We start from the raw sequence: 12,834 nt of genomic DNA, 5'->3' as shown, positions 1-12,834 counted from the left end.
TGCTAGCGTACTTCGCCCTCTTAAGTGCTACAAGATGGATTTTTATTATTTTTCATACAAAATAAGAGAATTGTATAGGATTGTTGATGATAAAATTAATTATTATAAGCAAATATAAATAAATTAATAAATATATTTATATATCGAGAAAAATTGCGGGTGCTGTAGTTCTGCAGTGCCTTTGCACGAGCCGCCCCTGAGTATAACCCAACTTAACCCAGAACTATTTTTCATAGCGGAAGAAATAGTATCAATGCATAAATATTTATGGTGGGTATGAACAACAACGAATTAAAGTGCAAGACAAGAATAAACAAAGCAAATGGATAAACGTAAAATTTATGGCACGCATAAATACTTTTCATTTTGAAAGTTTGTTTGTTAATTGTTCTCGTTAAATTAACATTACAACGGGGATGTTTATAGGCGTAAGTGCGATAATAGATTAAGAATCTGAAAACGGGAAGTTTGCTTTTTTTTGTAACAGTCACTCTAATGAACTTAAACCTAATCTTATTTCAAGCAATTCTAAGAATATTGAGAGCCGTTTAAACTCTTTGAGAATACCTTCACGAGAAAAACAACCATCCACAGTCTGAGAACATTTAAAAATGTTTTTCTTTGTATAGTCTATTGTAAGTCTCTTCGTACAGAAACTAGTGAAATTTCTTTTATGTAAGAAGAAAAAAAATATTATGCAACTAGCTAAATTGGCCGTCGTATTTAATTTATGAAATGCAGTAACCAAAGGAAGGGTAGCCTTATTATTACGGTAATTATAAAACTACTTTAAATAACATTCGATTTCAACACGTTTCCTATGCTATCGAAATAGGTAAGACGTGATTTCTACTATAATTAGCGCAATGCGATATATTACATAAATACACTTGTAATGTTAATTACAATAAAATCTCCAACGTAATTGCTTAGGAAAAAAGTTTTTCACACTCCTCTTTCTAATTAAAGAGCTCAATTTGGAGTATAACGGTCGGCCATTGAAAATAACTAATGACCGAGAAAAATAATAACGGAAGCACACTTGGAAACACGTTTTTCCTCCTTAATCGACGCAGTCTTTTCCTTCACTGTGAGAATGCTCCAATATCTTCATTTAATGAGGCATGCATTGGAGAGTTGTTTACTACAAAAGAAGATAATTAACACTTACACTTGATTGAAAAGAAAAGAAGAAAAGACACTGTTATGTATAGAGCTTGTTCGTAGTTAAGAGTTTAGAAATTTTGATCCTTCTACAAAGGATTTGTAGGATAATGCAACGATATTAAAGTATTGAAGTGCCTATCAAAAACACAAGTTAAAGATTTTTTTAAAAAAAATAAGACTTATTTAGTAGCTAGTAACTTTTTGTTTAAATAGTGATTAAAATCCGAGGCGAATTTCACTCAATAGAGATTTTTTTTGTTTTAATTTATTCATCAGTTCAAAGTATGTTATTATTATGTTGATATCAGGGCACTAATTGAAGCGCCACCTCGGTGTTGTTTGCAGATATGCGTGTCGGTGTGAATTAGCACAGTCGTTTGGAGTTTGTTGACGTACAACAAACTTCGATTGTATTTTTTTTTCTTTTTTCCTTTTTTTTAACTTGGCAAGGGTATCAAAGTCGTTGATCTTCACTAATCGGATTACGGATGACTGCAGGATTTCTTACAGAGTAAGCAACTGAGCAACTGGAGACAGTGTTTTAAGAAAAATTAGGGTTAAAAGATTGAAGTTATTAGTTATGTCACCATTTCTGTTTACTCAATAGATAGATGGGGACTTTAACGGATGTGAGGAGCAGCTACAGATTTTTAAGATATTGTTCTTAACTACCAACTCACTAGATAGCAAACCTTTTTCTTTTTTTTCTGTTGAGAACTACCTTAGGCTATTTCCTATATTTAGCTGTTCACCAAACAACACTCAGTACATAAATAAATCAATAAATAACAATTTCACCAAAAAAAAAAGGATTGCTAGCCATTTTTATGCATTTCTATTATTATCATTTTTACCATTTTTGATATTTTAAAATAATAGCGATATCATTTCAGAATTTATTTCGCCTAAGGAAGGAACTATGATTACGAGACAAGTACATCGTGTCTGCAAGGTGTGTGTGTGTGTGTGTGTGTGTGTGTTCTCATGCTAACCTGTGGAATGAAAATCCTGAGCGTGTATAAGAGAATACTCGTTAGCCTCCATCTGAGACTAACTAACTTGAAAATACCACATAAAGGGTTTTTGAGAAAGAGAGGAAGAGAGAGAGAGACAGACAGAGAATAATAAGATAACAGCTGATTGGCCTGGCATTATCTGGACCAAATTTGAACCCAGTCAGTATATTAAAACATTATTGCAAAAATAAGTTTTGTAATGATGTTGTAATATATTGACTAGGTTCAAATGTGGTCCATTTTAAAGATTATTGCTATAAGTATCCAATAATTTCTCATTAGTTTTAGCCGCTATATTATTATTATGATTATTATTATGATATTATTATCATGATCCCCCCCCCCCTAAAATGGTGGAGATCTATTTATTAGGAACATTGATAGTCAGTTTTTTATAATTACTAATAAATTGCTAATCATTATTTAAATACAATATTTGTCTGTGAAGTTTCAAATTTTACAAAATTACTGGCAGGTACCTTTATTTTAATTAATTAAAATGAGTTTAAAATTAAATGACAAAGAGTATTTATAAGCAATATTGATTTTAGCTTTTTATGTTTTTTAGATTACAAAATTGACAAAGAAAGGGAATGAAAAGGAAACGCATAACTAAAACAAACAGTTTTCTCGTGATATCCCAAAACGTATAAAATGGACAGATTAAACAATGAGGAGGGGGTGTTGGGTTGTTACCCAAGTGAGTCACAATTTAGGATTATTCAGATATAATCTAAGGTCAAAATTTCTACAAGCAAATCTTTCTTTACGATTTGATCAAAAGCATGGCTCTAAGCTCATTTGATAGTATTCTTAAATAATACTTTTACATAATAATTGTTAAAGTCATCTAGATTCTCATTTTAATAACAATCTCCTTTTAAATCTAGTTATAGGTGGCGCACTTGTAAACTGATACTGTAACCATGGATACCATACGTGAAGATAGAATTCAAGGGAGAAAACAGAACTAGGTTTAATTAGATTTGTGTTCGAGTTATTATTATGATTTATGTATAAGCAGCTCAAATGATATAATAAAAAAAGCAGAGTGAAGATGTAGCAAGAGTAACCCACAAATTCACTCCAGCAAGGTATGTAAGGATGCTTTTTCTGCGCAAGTTTAAATTGGAATGTTGCAGAGTGTCTAAGAACTTTAGACATTAAACAAGACAAATTTGTTCTTCTTGTAAGTATTCTTTATATATCTTTCTTTATCTTTAACTGTTGTGCAACCTGATAATGGAGTTTATTTGTGAGATACTTCAAGAACAGAAATTTTATTAATTTTTTTATCTTTAGTTTTTTTTTCTACTGTGTAACTAGAGTTTGACATATTTAGGAAGTTGTTCTAGAAATCAGCTTCATGATTCTAGTAACTGGTAGAGCCTTATTACTGCTGTAGACCAGAGCGAATTTCGATAAACTATCTGCAACGTTTTTTTTTTTTTTTTTTTTGAAGTACTCTAACAATGATCTGTATTGAAAGATGAAAAACGTCTTTCAGTAAGTTAATAAACCAGTCGATAATGTGTAACCATGGATACCATACGTGAAATGATCACCAGCAACTGTTTCATCTGTTACTAGCTCTGTGCGGTTGAGCAGATCTATTAAATACCAACTCTGTACATATTTAGTCGACCGCAACATATTGGAGTAGCTTAAACAAATCCTGCATTTTTAATGAGATTAATTAGATGTAGTAAGAGCATTATTACTTAGGAAGTTAGATTATAATATTAAAACCATCTTTTTATTAAGATAATGGGAGGGTTACGATGTCATACCTTAAAAGAGGAGCTCCAGTAAAATGTGATATTTTGAGAAGGAAAAAAAAAGGTATATTTTTTATAAATGTTTTCTCAGAGATATAAACTTGAATTTAACAGCTTAAAATATTTAAAAAATCATTACAACATTAATCAAAAATATTTTTGCCCAACTCCTCAATCTCTCTCTTTCTTCATAGGTGTACTAAATATCAGTGATTGTATTTAAAATCACGAAAAACAAGTGGAGAAAAAGATTTATACAAACAACTAGATTTTGAATAGTGAATCATTTCAAAGCGAACCATGTACACAACAGTTCATGCGAAATCTTCCAACATTTGAAATATTTAGTGTATCTTTTCATGGTAAGGAATGTTTATATCTCGTCCATCACATGTTTAATTGTTTCTGATTTTACTCTAAAGCATTATCCACATTAATTCGCTCAAAAGGAAGAGAAAGTTTTAATCCCAACGGATAAGAAGTTCCCTTACGGTGTTCTCGTTTGTGTAAAGTAGGAGCCCGACGCTCCATACTAGGGAAGTCATTCTCATTGTTCACACAACCGGCATTACTTCTCACCGATGATTTTTGTCGGTTGCAGGGGCGAGTAAAAGTCTGAATGAACTCTCTTCGGAAGTTTTTGTTCATGAAGCAATAAGTGATGGGATTGCAGCACGAAGAGATGTAGGACAGGAGATGTAAGAAGGATATGCCGATGTATCCCACGCTCCCGTATACAGCTTCGGAGTTGAAGGAGGAGATGGTGTTGACGATATAGATTGGACTCCAGCAGATGAAGAACTCCAAAACCACAACGAACAACATCCGAATCACGCGTCGTTTCACCGCTACCCTTTGTAGAAAATTGTTGCTGCGAATGCTACACGCACCGACTTCGACTGGGTCGAATTTTCTTTTGGAAGATCGGACGCTGAGCTCGGTGTTGGCGTCCGCCGCTTCATCGGTCGTCCTTCCGTGAAATTTGTTTCGTGACCATTTGACCTTTACCTTTGGGGAACTCTCACCGTTGCAGTGGTCTTCGAACAGTTGTCGACTGTAGGCATCATACGTATTTTTGCCGGAGACGGTGAATGCTGTTGGACAGAAAAAAAAAGTGTTTTGTTACATTTGAAATCAAAAACAATAGTTCTGTATATTATCTAAGATATAACATAATAAAATTTGAAGTGACATTTAAAACATATATATATATATATATATAATTTTTTTATATATTCCATGTGCAATAATTCTTTCCATTATATTTCTTTTATCCTGCTTGAATAGTATCATTATTGCCATAGTCGATTATGGAATACAAATTCATTGTGTTGTATTAATGATACACGGAATACGAAGTAAACTGCGAGTTATATAGTCCTTATAAGGACTGGCTTAAAGGGGCAAAGCAAGAATGCTTTTCATCTTCCCCGTTATCTGTAGAGGACAGTGTAGGGATAAGGTGTTATTGAGCTATTAAGGCTCTGCTCATGGCAGGAGGGTAACAGCAATAGCCGAGCCTCAGTTAGAACTTCATTGGCTACAGCATTGCCATCCATTACCCTCCAAGGGTATTAATCACCGCATCTCACCTTCATGCCACGTACGCGCTTATATCCTTATAAGGACTGGCTTAAAGGGGCGAAGCAAGAATGCTTTTCATCTTCCCCGTTATCTGTAGAGGACAGTGTATGGATAAGGTGTTATTGAGCTATTAAAGCTCTGATCATGGCAGAAGGGTAACAGCAATAGCCGAGCCTCAGTTAGAACTTCATTGGCTACAGCATTGCCATCCGTTACCCTCCAAGGGTATTGGATTGAATGAATCAATCACCACATCTCATGGTCGATTGATTCAAATCAGAACCACGTACGCGCTATACGAGGATCAAAATAATTATGTTTTCCACTTATATTTAAATTATGGTGTGTATGCACTTTAGTGAAGAATAATTAATTAATTTTTAAAACAGAAATCTTAATTTCATAAAATGATTAAACCTTTTAAATTCTATAAAATGTATTAAATGCTCTATCGCATAAAAATATATCATATTTTAATATTCTTCATAAAGAGCCTTTTTCCTTATGAAAGAGAAAACTCAGCTGAATTCATATTCCATTGGAGTATGAATTCAACTGAGGCTGCTATTGTTACTACAACCACAGTCGAATGAACAGGAGTTGGAAGATTACCAAACGTATGTTTACTGAGATAAGACACTCACTACGAAAATAAAGATTAGCCTGTCAAGCGGTGGGTTTAACATGCTAAATAGTACAACAGTACTTCGTTTGGGTAACCAAACTACGCGTTTATATTTAATCCTCAAATATAGTATAAAGCATCTCTTGCATGTCTGTCAACATTGAATTTTATCCGAAGTAAAGGATTACGTTCTTAAACTGAAGATAACGTCATTAGCAAACTGTTTAATATGTTGCGACACGAAAATAATCCAAGTGTTGTGTGACGCCAAATATTTGCAAAATGAATAAATTACACACTACGCAAGCTTTAGGCTTCTACGATAAATATCCATTTTTAATACACGATACAAGAGTTGCAAATAACTTAAATCAACCACAAATATCACTTTAAATTTATATTTTATTTTAAAACAAGCGTTTTACTGCTTTTATATTAACTGTTGATTATCACTGCAAACTGCAACAACAACCCAGGAATGTATCGAGCCAAAACAGCTTAAATCGAAAGATATGTTTCAGATACGAAATGTGCTGCAGACTCTGTATATTATTACTCAGTTATTTTATTAAAATTGTGAATAATTTAAATATTAATTAAAATAATAATATAAATATAATTAACTTAATAACAATGAAAATAATTAAAATTATTTTAATTATTAATATTAAAAACTTATATAATTATAGAATAAAATACTATTATTTTCAGAAGCCAAATTAAAATTAATATAAATAAATATATAAGTTAATGGATCGTGTTATTAACTTTATTCCTTTAGCGATGCATAATCTCCATGCCCATTCAGGGCGAGCAAACTGCTCATAAATTTTACCCTCACTGTAACCACAACAGATAGCGGGGAATATGAAAAGCTTCACCCGTAAAGACATAAATGTCAATTGTATTAAATTTTTTTTTCTCCTGAAATTACAGGACACGATTCTATGTTTAAAACATTAAAGGAATTTGAACTGACTCTTTTTCAATCAGATTCGTACGCCATTTATCGGTAACCTTACACGAGTCAGTGTTACAATATTAATACAATATTAATATTAACCACATCATAATATTCAGGGCAGAATAAAGTAACGAAATTATTAAAAATATTTCGTTACTTTATTCGGCATTAAATCCATCGCCACTTACCAGATGAATCATCCAATCGTGAATCCATGGGATGTTCAAGAGTATCTGAAAGAGAAAAAAAAAGGAAACGCAATCGAACATTTGAAATTACATGACGAAAGTAGATATGAAATTAAAAGACAAACCATTAGAGACAGATTTTAATAACGAGGATTCTTACGTTGTTGGATGCCTTGTCTAAGGATATAGCAGATTCGAAAATAAGCAGTTGCCATGACTATTAATGGAATCAGCAGAAGCATACAGTCAAGGAAAATGTTAAAACCTCCTTCCCACATGTCACCTGGCCAATTTTCTCGACATTTATATTTGGCTGCATGAATAACGAAACAAAAATATTTTAGATTATGAATTGAAATTATAACGTGCTTATGATAATATTCATGAAATTCATTTAAAACAATCTACCCATTTACAAATCATTTTGGCATTAAATATGATATTTTCCGTTTGTTTTTGTTTTGGATATATTCCACGTACTCTTACACATCTATAGCAAATATAAGACTGTTTTGGTTCAAGATAAACAGAGAAGAAATTGCAAGACCCATTAGAAATTAATACAGGAATGGAAGAGCGTTACTTTTAAATATCTCCCTATTGTTCCTCGATAATCGTGGATGCTTACTAAAGAGATTTTAATCTATACCCACTTCAGAAATATGAAAGGAGTATAAATTAAAAATAAACGAAATGACATTAGTTTGCAATGAAGATGCTGCTATGTAGCATCGGAAGCAGTGGCGGCCGGCGAAAATTTTAAGTGGGAGTGCTGCATATAAAAATTAAAAAAAAAAATTTTTTTTTTCCTAATCAGTAACCAATTTATTAATAAATAAAAATTACATATTAAAAATTGTTTTATTAAAAATATTTCACCCTCACCACGAACAAACACCAATAATAAAAGTTTCGTATCTCACAGAAAAATAATCGCGCAAGCATACGATACACTGCCCAAACAAGCAGTGTCGGAATCACTTGTAACGTGCAATGAGAAGCGCAAACGCATATCGGCGAGTCTAGCTGCAATTGGCCGAATGTGATAATTCCGACACTGTGTTAGATCGCAGTGCATTTGTGTCGTAATCTAAAGCGTTAATCGAACAATTCCAATTATTAATTATTCCATCAATGTCAAAACATAAGCTGTAACCTTTAACATGTTGCATTGCATTTATATAATGTTGTAAGCATTGTTATTATTTATAAACACAAACAAAATTTAATTTTTTCATTTTTTCCTTGCGGATACTGCAGTGTCGCAGTACTTATGTACGAGCCGCCACTGATCGGAAGCTAACCTCCAATGACTTTACATCAAATAAAAACTATAGTTATAATTAGCTGCAATTAATAAGATGTAAGCAAAAACTTTGAGAAAATAGCCAAACAAGCAGCTGAAGCAAATTATCTTGGAATACGAAGGACATGTCTATGAAGGACACCAAAAGAAAACAAGAGTATATGTTTCAACTCAAACGATCTCGAAAAATGAATATTTACTTAAAGAAATAAGCAAAATACTAATATTTAAGAAAATAACCAGATCAGTAGTAACGAATGTAGATATAAGAAAGAACAAATATCCAAGAGTTTTACTAAACATTGACACTTTTCTTTGGCTTTTGCCAGCCAGGGGCGGTGCTTGATTTGCCTCCCCTTTCAATACACAAAATACTACTATCAAAAAGTCAAAACAACATATAGGGAAATAAATTAAAACACTATGTTTATTTTTGAAGTAAAACTTTAATTTCAACATTATAAAATTAAATTATTTTTCTTGCTTTTCCGTTAGCAAAATCGCCGATGACATTGACGAAGTCTATTTCATCATTCAATTGCTGCTCTATAGACATTATGGCAAGATTTCTTAAATGCAAAGTGCAGCCCGAGGCGGACCTCCCCTAACTACTTCCCTACTTCCCTGGATTTTGCGTTTTCTAGACATATAATTTTATTTCACTTAATTTTACTGAAAAAATTGTCCAAATAAAACTTGAAACGAGTCGACAAAGTTGAAGAGTAAGCATAAATATCAATTCACATTCAATTTTATTCAGCTGCTACGGATGGTTGATATTTGTTTAAATCATTCTGACGATAAAAATGCGTCGACTGAATTTCATTAAAATACTTGGACATCTTTATACACATGCTAAGTCTCGAATTGCATTTAATTCCGTGGAACCAGAACGGAGTTATTGAAATGTATAATTTCCATAAGTTTTCCCTTTTTCTGAGTCACTGTCCAACTAGTTCCTGAATAACTTTCGTACTAAACAATTCTTATAAGTACGTTTTGCAGCAAAACAGGCCTTTGATGTGACATCGACGCGTAATAATATTTATATTTATCATTTTATTAGCATAAAGTAATTGTCAGAGATCCCAATTGCGTTCAATTCCTTGATCTGTAATTATCGACGTATTATTACTCCGAAATGATAAACTTTAGTTTTCATTGGTTCACATGTTTATTTATAAATAGCAAATTTGTATACTCTATGTCGAGAAAAAAGTATACTAACATTAAAATGGTTCATAAGCCCTTTAGTTTCACAAACTTTAAGATACCGTTTTTACACTTTCAGTTACAATTAAAAGGTGATGCTGTCTTCGTTAGAATTTCTCCTAAATGCATTAAACTTTAATGAACATACCCAACTCTTTCGATTCTTCGCTAAAAGGACAACCAGTTCCTGTAGTGAGGTTGAACTTGGTCAACTGAAACTCTAACTCTTTACTAAACGTACTTTACATAAATTCAGTTTTGGATAACACCGCAATGACCAATCTGACTTTTGCACTCCCATTTCTTCCGATCATCTTGTCACAGACCATTTAGTTGGACATGGTGCGCTTTGATAGAACCATTAGAGTAAAGACAACACATACTTTGTTCAGATTGTTAATATAACATTGTTATCCTTCTAAGCAATGCCGCAGAGTGTCCTCCTCCAAATTAGAAACACCCCCCACTCCACACGTAACAGATGGTGGTGACCAAATCGTAACAGTTAATTTTCTCTGATTTGAAGAATGATTAATCACTCCTTTCACAACTTTTGAAAGAGGAATAACGAATCATTGCAAGCTCTGTACCGCTCAAATCGAAACTGAGCATTGGATAGAGTAGATCTTTGGCTCACTATGGAGTAGCATACTTAATGTTTTGGCACAGCTCTATATATTAGTGGAATCTGTAGGGTTGCACGTATATTCACATCATACTATGCACACTTTGGAAACCAAATCTGACGAATAGGGTGGTAATCTTTAATCCCATAGTTACATTGCGTGCGTCCTTCCTGCCGGTTTGTAGTATGAAAACTCGAGTTTCCTGGAGAAAAAATCTTGCCACCTTCGCATGCAGGTTAACCCACCTTAAGATGAAGAGAAATCCATGCCAAAGGGTATAGTCGAAACCGACTGAACTACGGAGACTCACTGGTGGTTGAGAGACAGAAGGAATAAACAGTAGATAGAAACACACAGTCCTTTTCCGCATATCTGGTTAGATATTCCTTCGAAAACCATAAAATTCTGAAGTGCAAAGTTTCTTCTTTCTTCTTTTGGTGTTATAATTTGCATGCTCGATTCGTCATTTTCATTTATTCTTTAGCCCATTTATGGAACCGTGATGGGCTAAATTCAAATATATTTGTTGTTTTCCAGAGATATGTTTTAAAAATTGTTTTTAACTTAACTTTATTTTGGATAATGCAGCTGCGTTTCAAATGGTACTGATTGATCGATGACTGATATGGCAAACCCATGAAAACATCGGATTAGACGTGAGGAATATGCGCAAATAATTATTCACCACTTGTACTCGCATTCAATTTGACCTTAATGGCTGTGTTGAATAGTTTGTCAATATCTCATTTTTATTTCTTTTTGTTAATGATTATTGAATAATTAACGAACACGTGCGATTAAATTGTAAAGCATCAATTACCAGAAACATTTCAACTTTTCTTGCAACATTTTTCTCCAAAATCTCTTTTAAGTCAGGTTTTTGTACTAAGTGTTTGTTAATTCGATATGTCACCATCCGATTGACGTCACAGATGGCAATAAAATGCAAAATTAAAAGAATTACTGATCCCAACAGACAACTCTAATGCTATCAGCAATAAATGTTTTAATTCTTAAATAATTTAATGTTATCAGCACTAAAGAATAAACATGTTTTTAGTGCTGTTAACGAAAACGTTCATATCAATATGTTTAAAGGAAGGGCTTCTTCACGATGCATTCGATAATTATAAGCATTTATTGACTTATTACAATATTTAACTTAGTGGGACGAGGTTTACATCCTCGTCCGGTGCTGTTTATAGTAGAATACTGTAAACTTTATAGTCTACTATAAATTACATTTATTATTCAGATTTAAATTTTTATTCAAACACAAATGGAAAACTTTAACAGTGACTAAATTATTTTTGACATACAAAAAAATGAACTTTTTTGTCACTTACGTTGTTCAGTTGATTCCCTAGGCAAAAGACGACTCACCAGTGCAAGTGGTATCATTAAGGATAGTGCTGCACACCAAATAAGAGCAATGATCTTGTAAGCATGGCTAGTTGTTTGCCATCTTCGAGACTTAAGAGGTTCACAGACTGCGTAATACCGTTCCAGTGAGATAGCCACCAAGGTCCAAGCATTTACTGCAACGGAGGTAGCTGCGAAAAATGAAAAACAAAATCCTTATCCCACCTATGGTACAAATATACTATATGTTTACGAAAACGTTTTGTGGGATTGGGCCACATAAAACAATCTAAGTGCATATTAGGAAGTCACTATAGGAATAATATAGCTTCCTCGACTACTAGTGTTTTCTTCATGGTAACTCTTTTCCCTCACAGTGCTATCGAACATTGGGGGTGATTTTTTTGTTGCCTATTCATTTGGTATGGGATTCGGACCTTGCACAATTGGAGATATTCTGTTTGATCACTTCTTATATGGGTTACCGATTTTTGTGCTATAAGACAAACTACAAGCATAAGAAAACAAAATTCGCAATATTCTGTTAAGAATTAAAAATATTCCTTACATATCTCCTTTTCATCTTCAATTTAAATTCGCACACCATGGTCTGTTACAGGTAGGTAAACTAACGTTTCATAAAATGGCGCATATGTATTTTCCGGCATTGGTTCTGGATTATGAGAGTGATCAATTGACTTTCATTGTCAAAATCCTTATAGATTTTCACCCACTTTTTTATTGCAGTCATAGATCACTCTAGGTCTTCTAACAGGAAGTGCAATAGTCTATTAAATATTAAATGGAATAAATCGCTCATACCTTTTCCCCATTGCTAAACTTAATTGCAATGTGTTTTAGTTTGTTAGTTTCTCAGACGTAAAATATCTATATATATATATTTTTTAAAGCTAATATAATCGAATTACATTAAAAAATAAAAGCATTATTATATAATTTTTATTTATAACTTTTATGTTTAATGCTTTTTTGTATCATATATTTA

At 32.8% G+C, this 12,834-nt stretch overlaps 1 protein-coding gene across 1 annotated transcript in view; it reads right to left on the bottom strand.

Moving 5' to 3' along the window:
- Positions 1-4,372: 4,372 nt before the first annotated feature.
- The window catches only part of LOC150104845 (cholecystokinin receptor type A-like), a 29,075-nt gene continuing 20,613 nt past the window's right edge, over positions 4,373-12,834 (bottom strand). The window contains exons 2-5 of the mRNA XM_090395075.1: positions 11,813-12,019; positions 7,483-7,635; positions 7,323-7,367; positions 4,373-5,055 (exon numbers count right to left, since the gene is read on the bottom strand). Coding sequence (XP_090251201.1) covers positions 4,373-5,055; positions 7,323-7,367; positions 7,483-7,635; positions 11,813-12,019 — 1,088 coding nt within the window. The remainder of the gene's footprint in view (positions 5,056-7,322; positions 7,368-7,482; positions 7,636-11,812; positions 12,020-12,834) is intronic.

This window comes from Typopeltis vanoorti, chromosome 7 (assembly GCF_054136105.1).
Source record: "Typopeltis vanoorti isolate ZY-2024b chromosome 7, IOZ_Tvanoo_1.0, whole genome shotgun sequence".
Classification (NCBI taxonomy): domain Eukaryota; kingdom Metazoa; phylum Arthropoda; class Arachnida; order Uropygi; family Thelyphonidae; genus Typopeltis; species Typopeltis vanoorti.
This window is presented reverse-complemented; position numbering and strand designations above follow the sequence as displayed.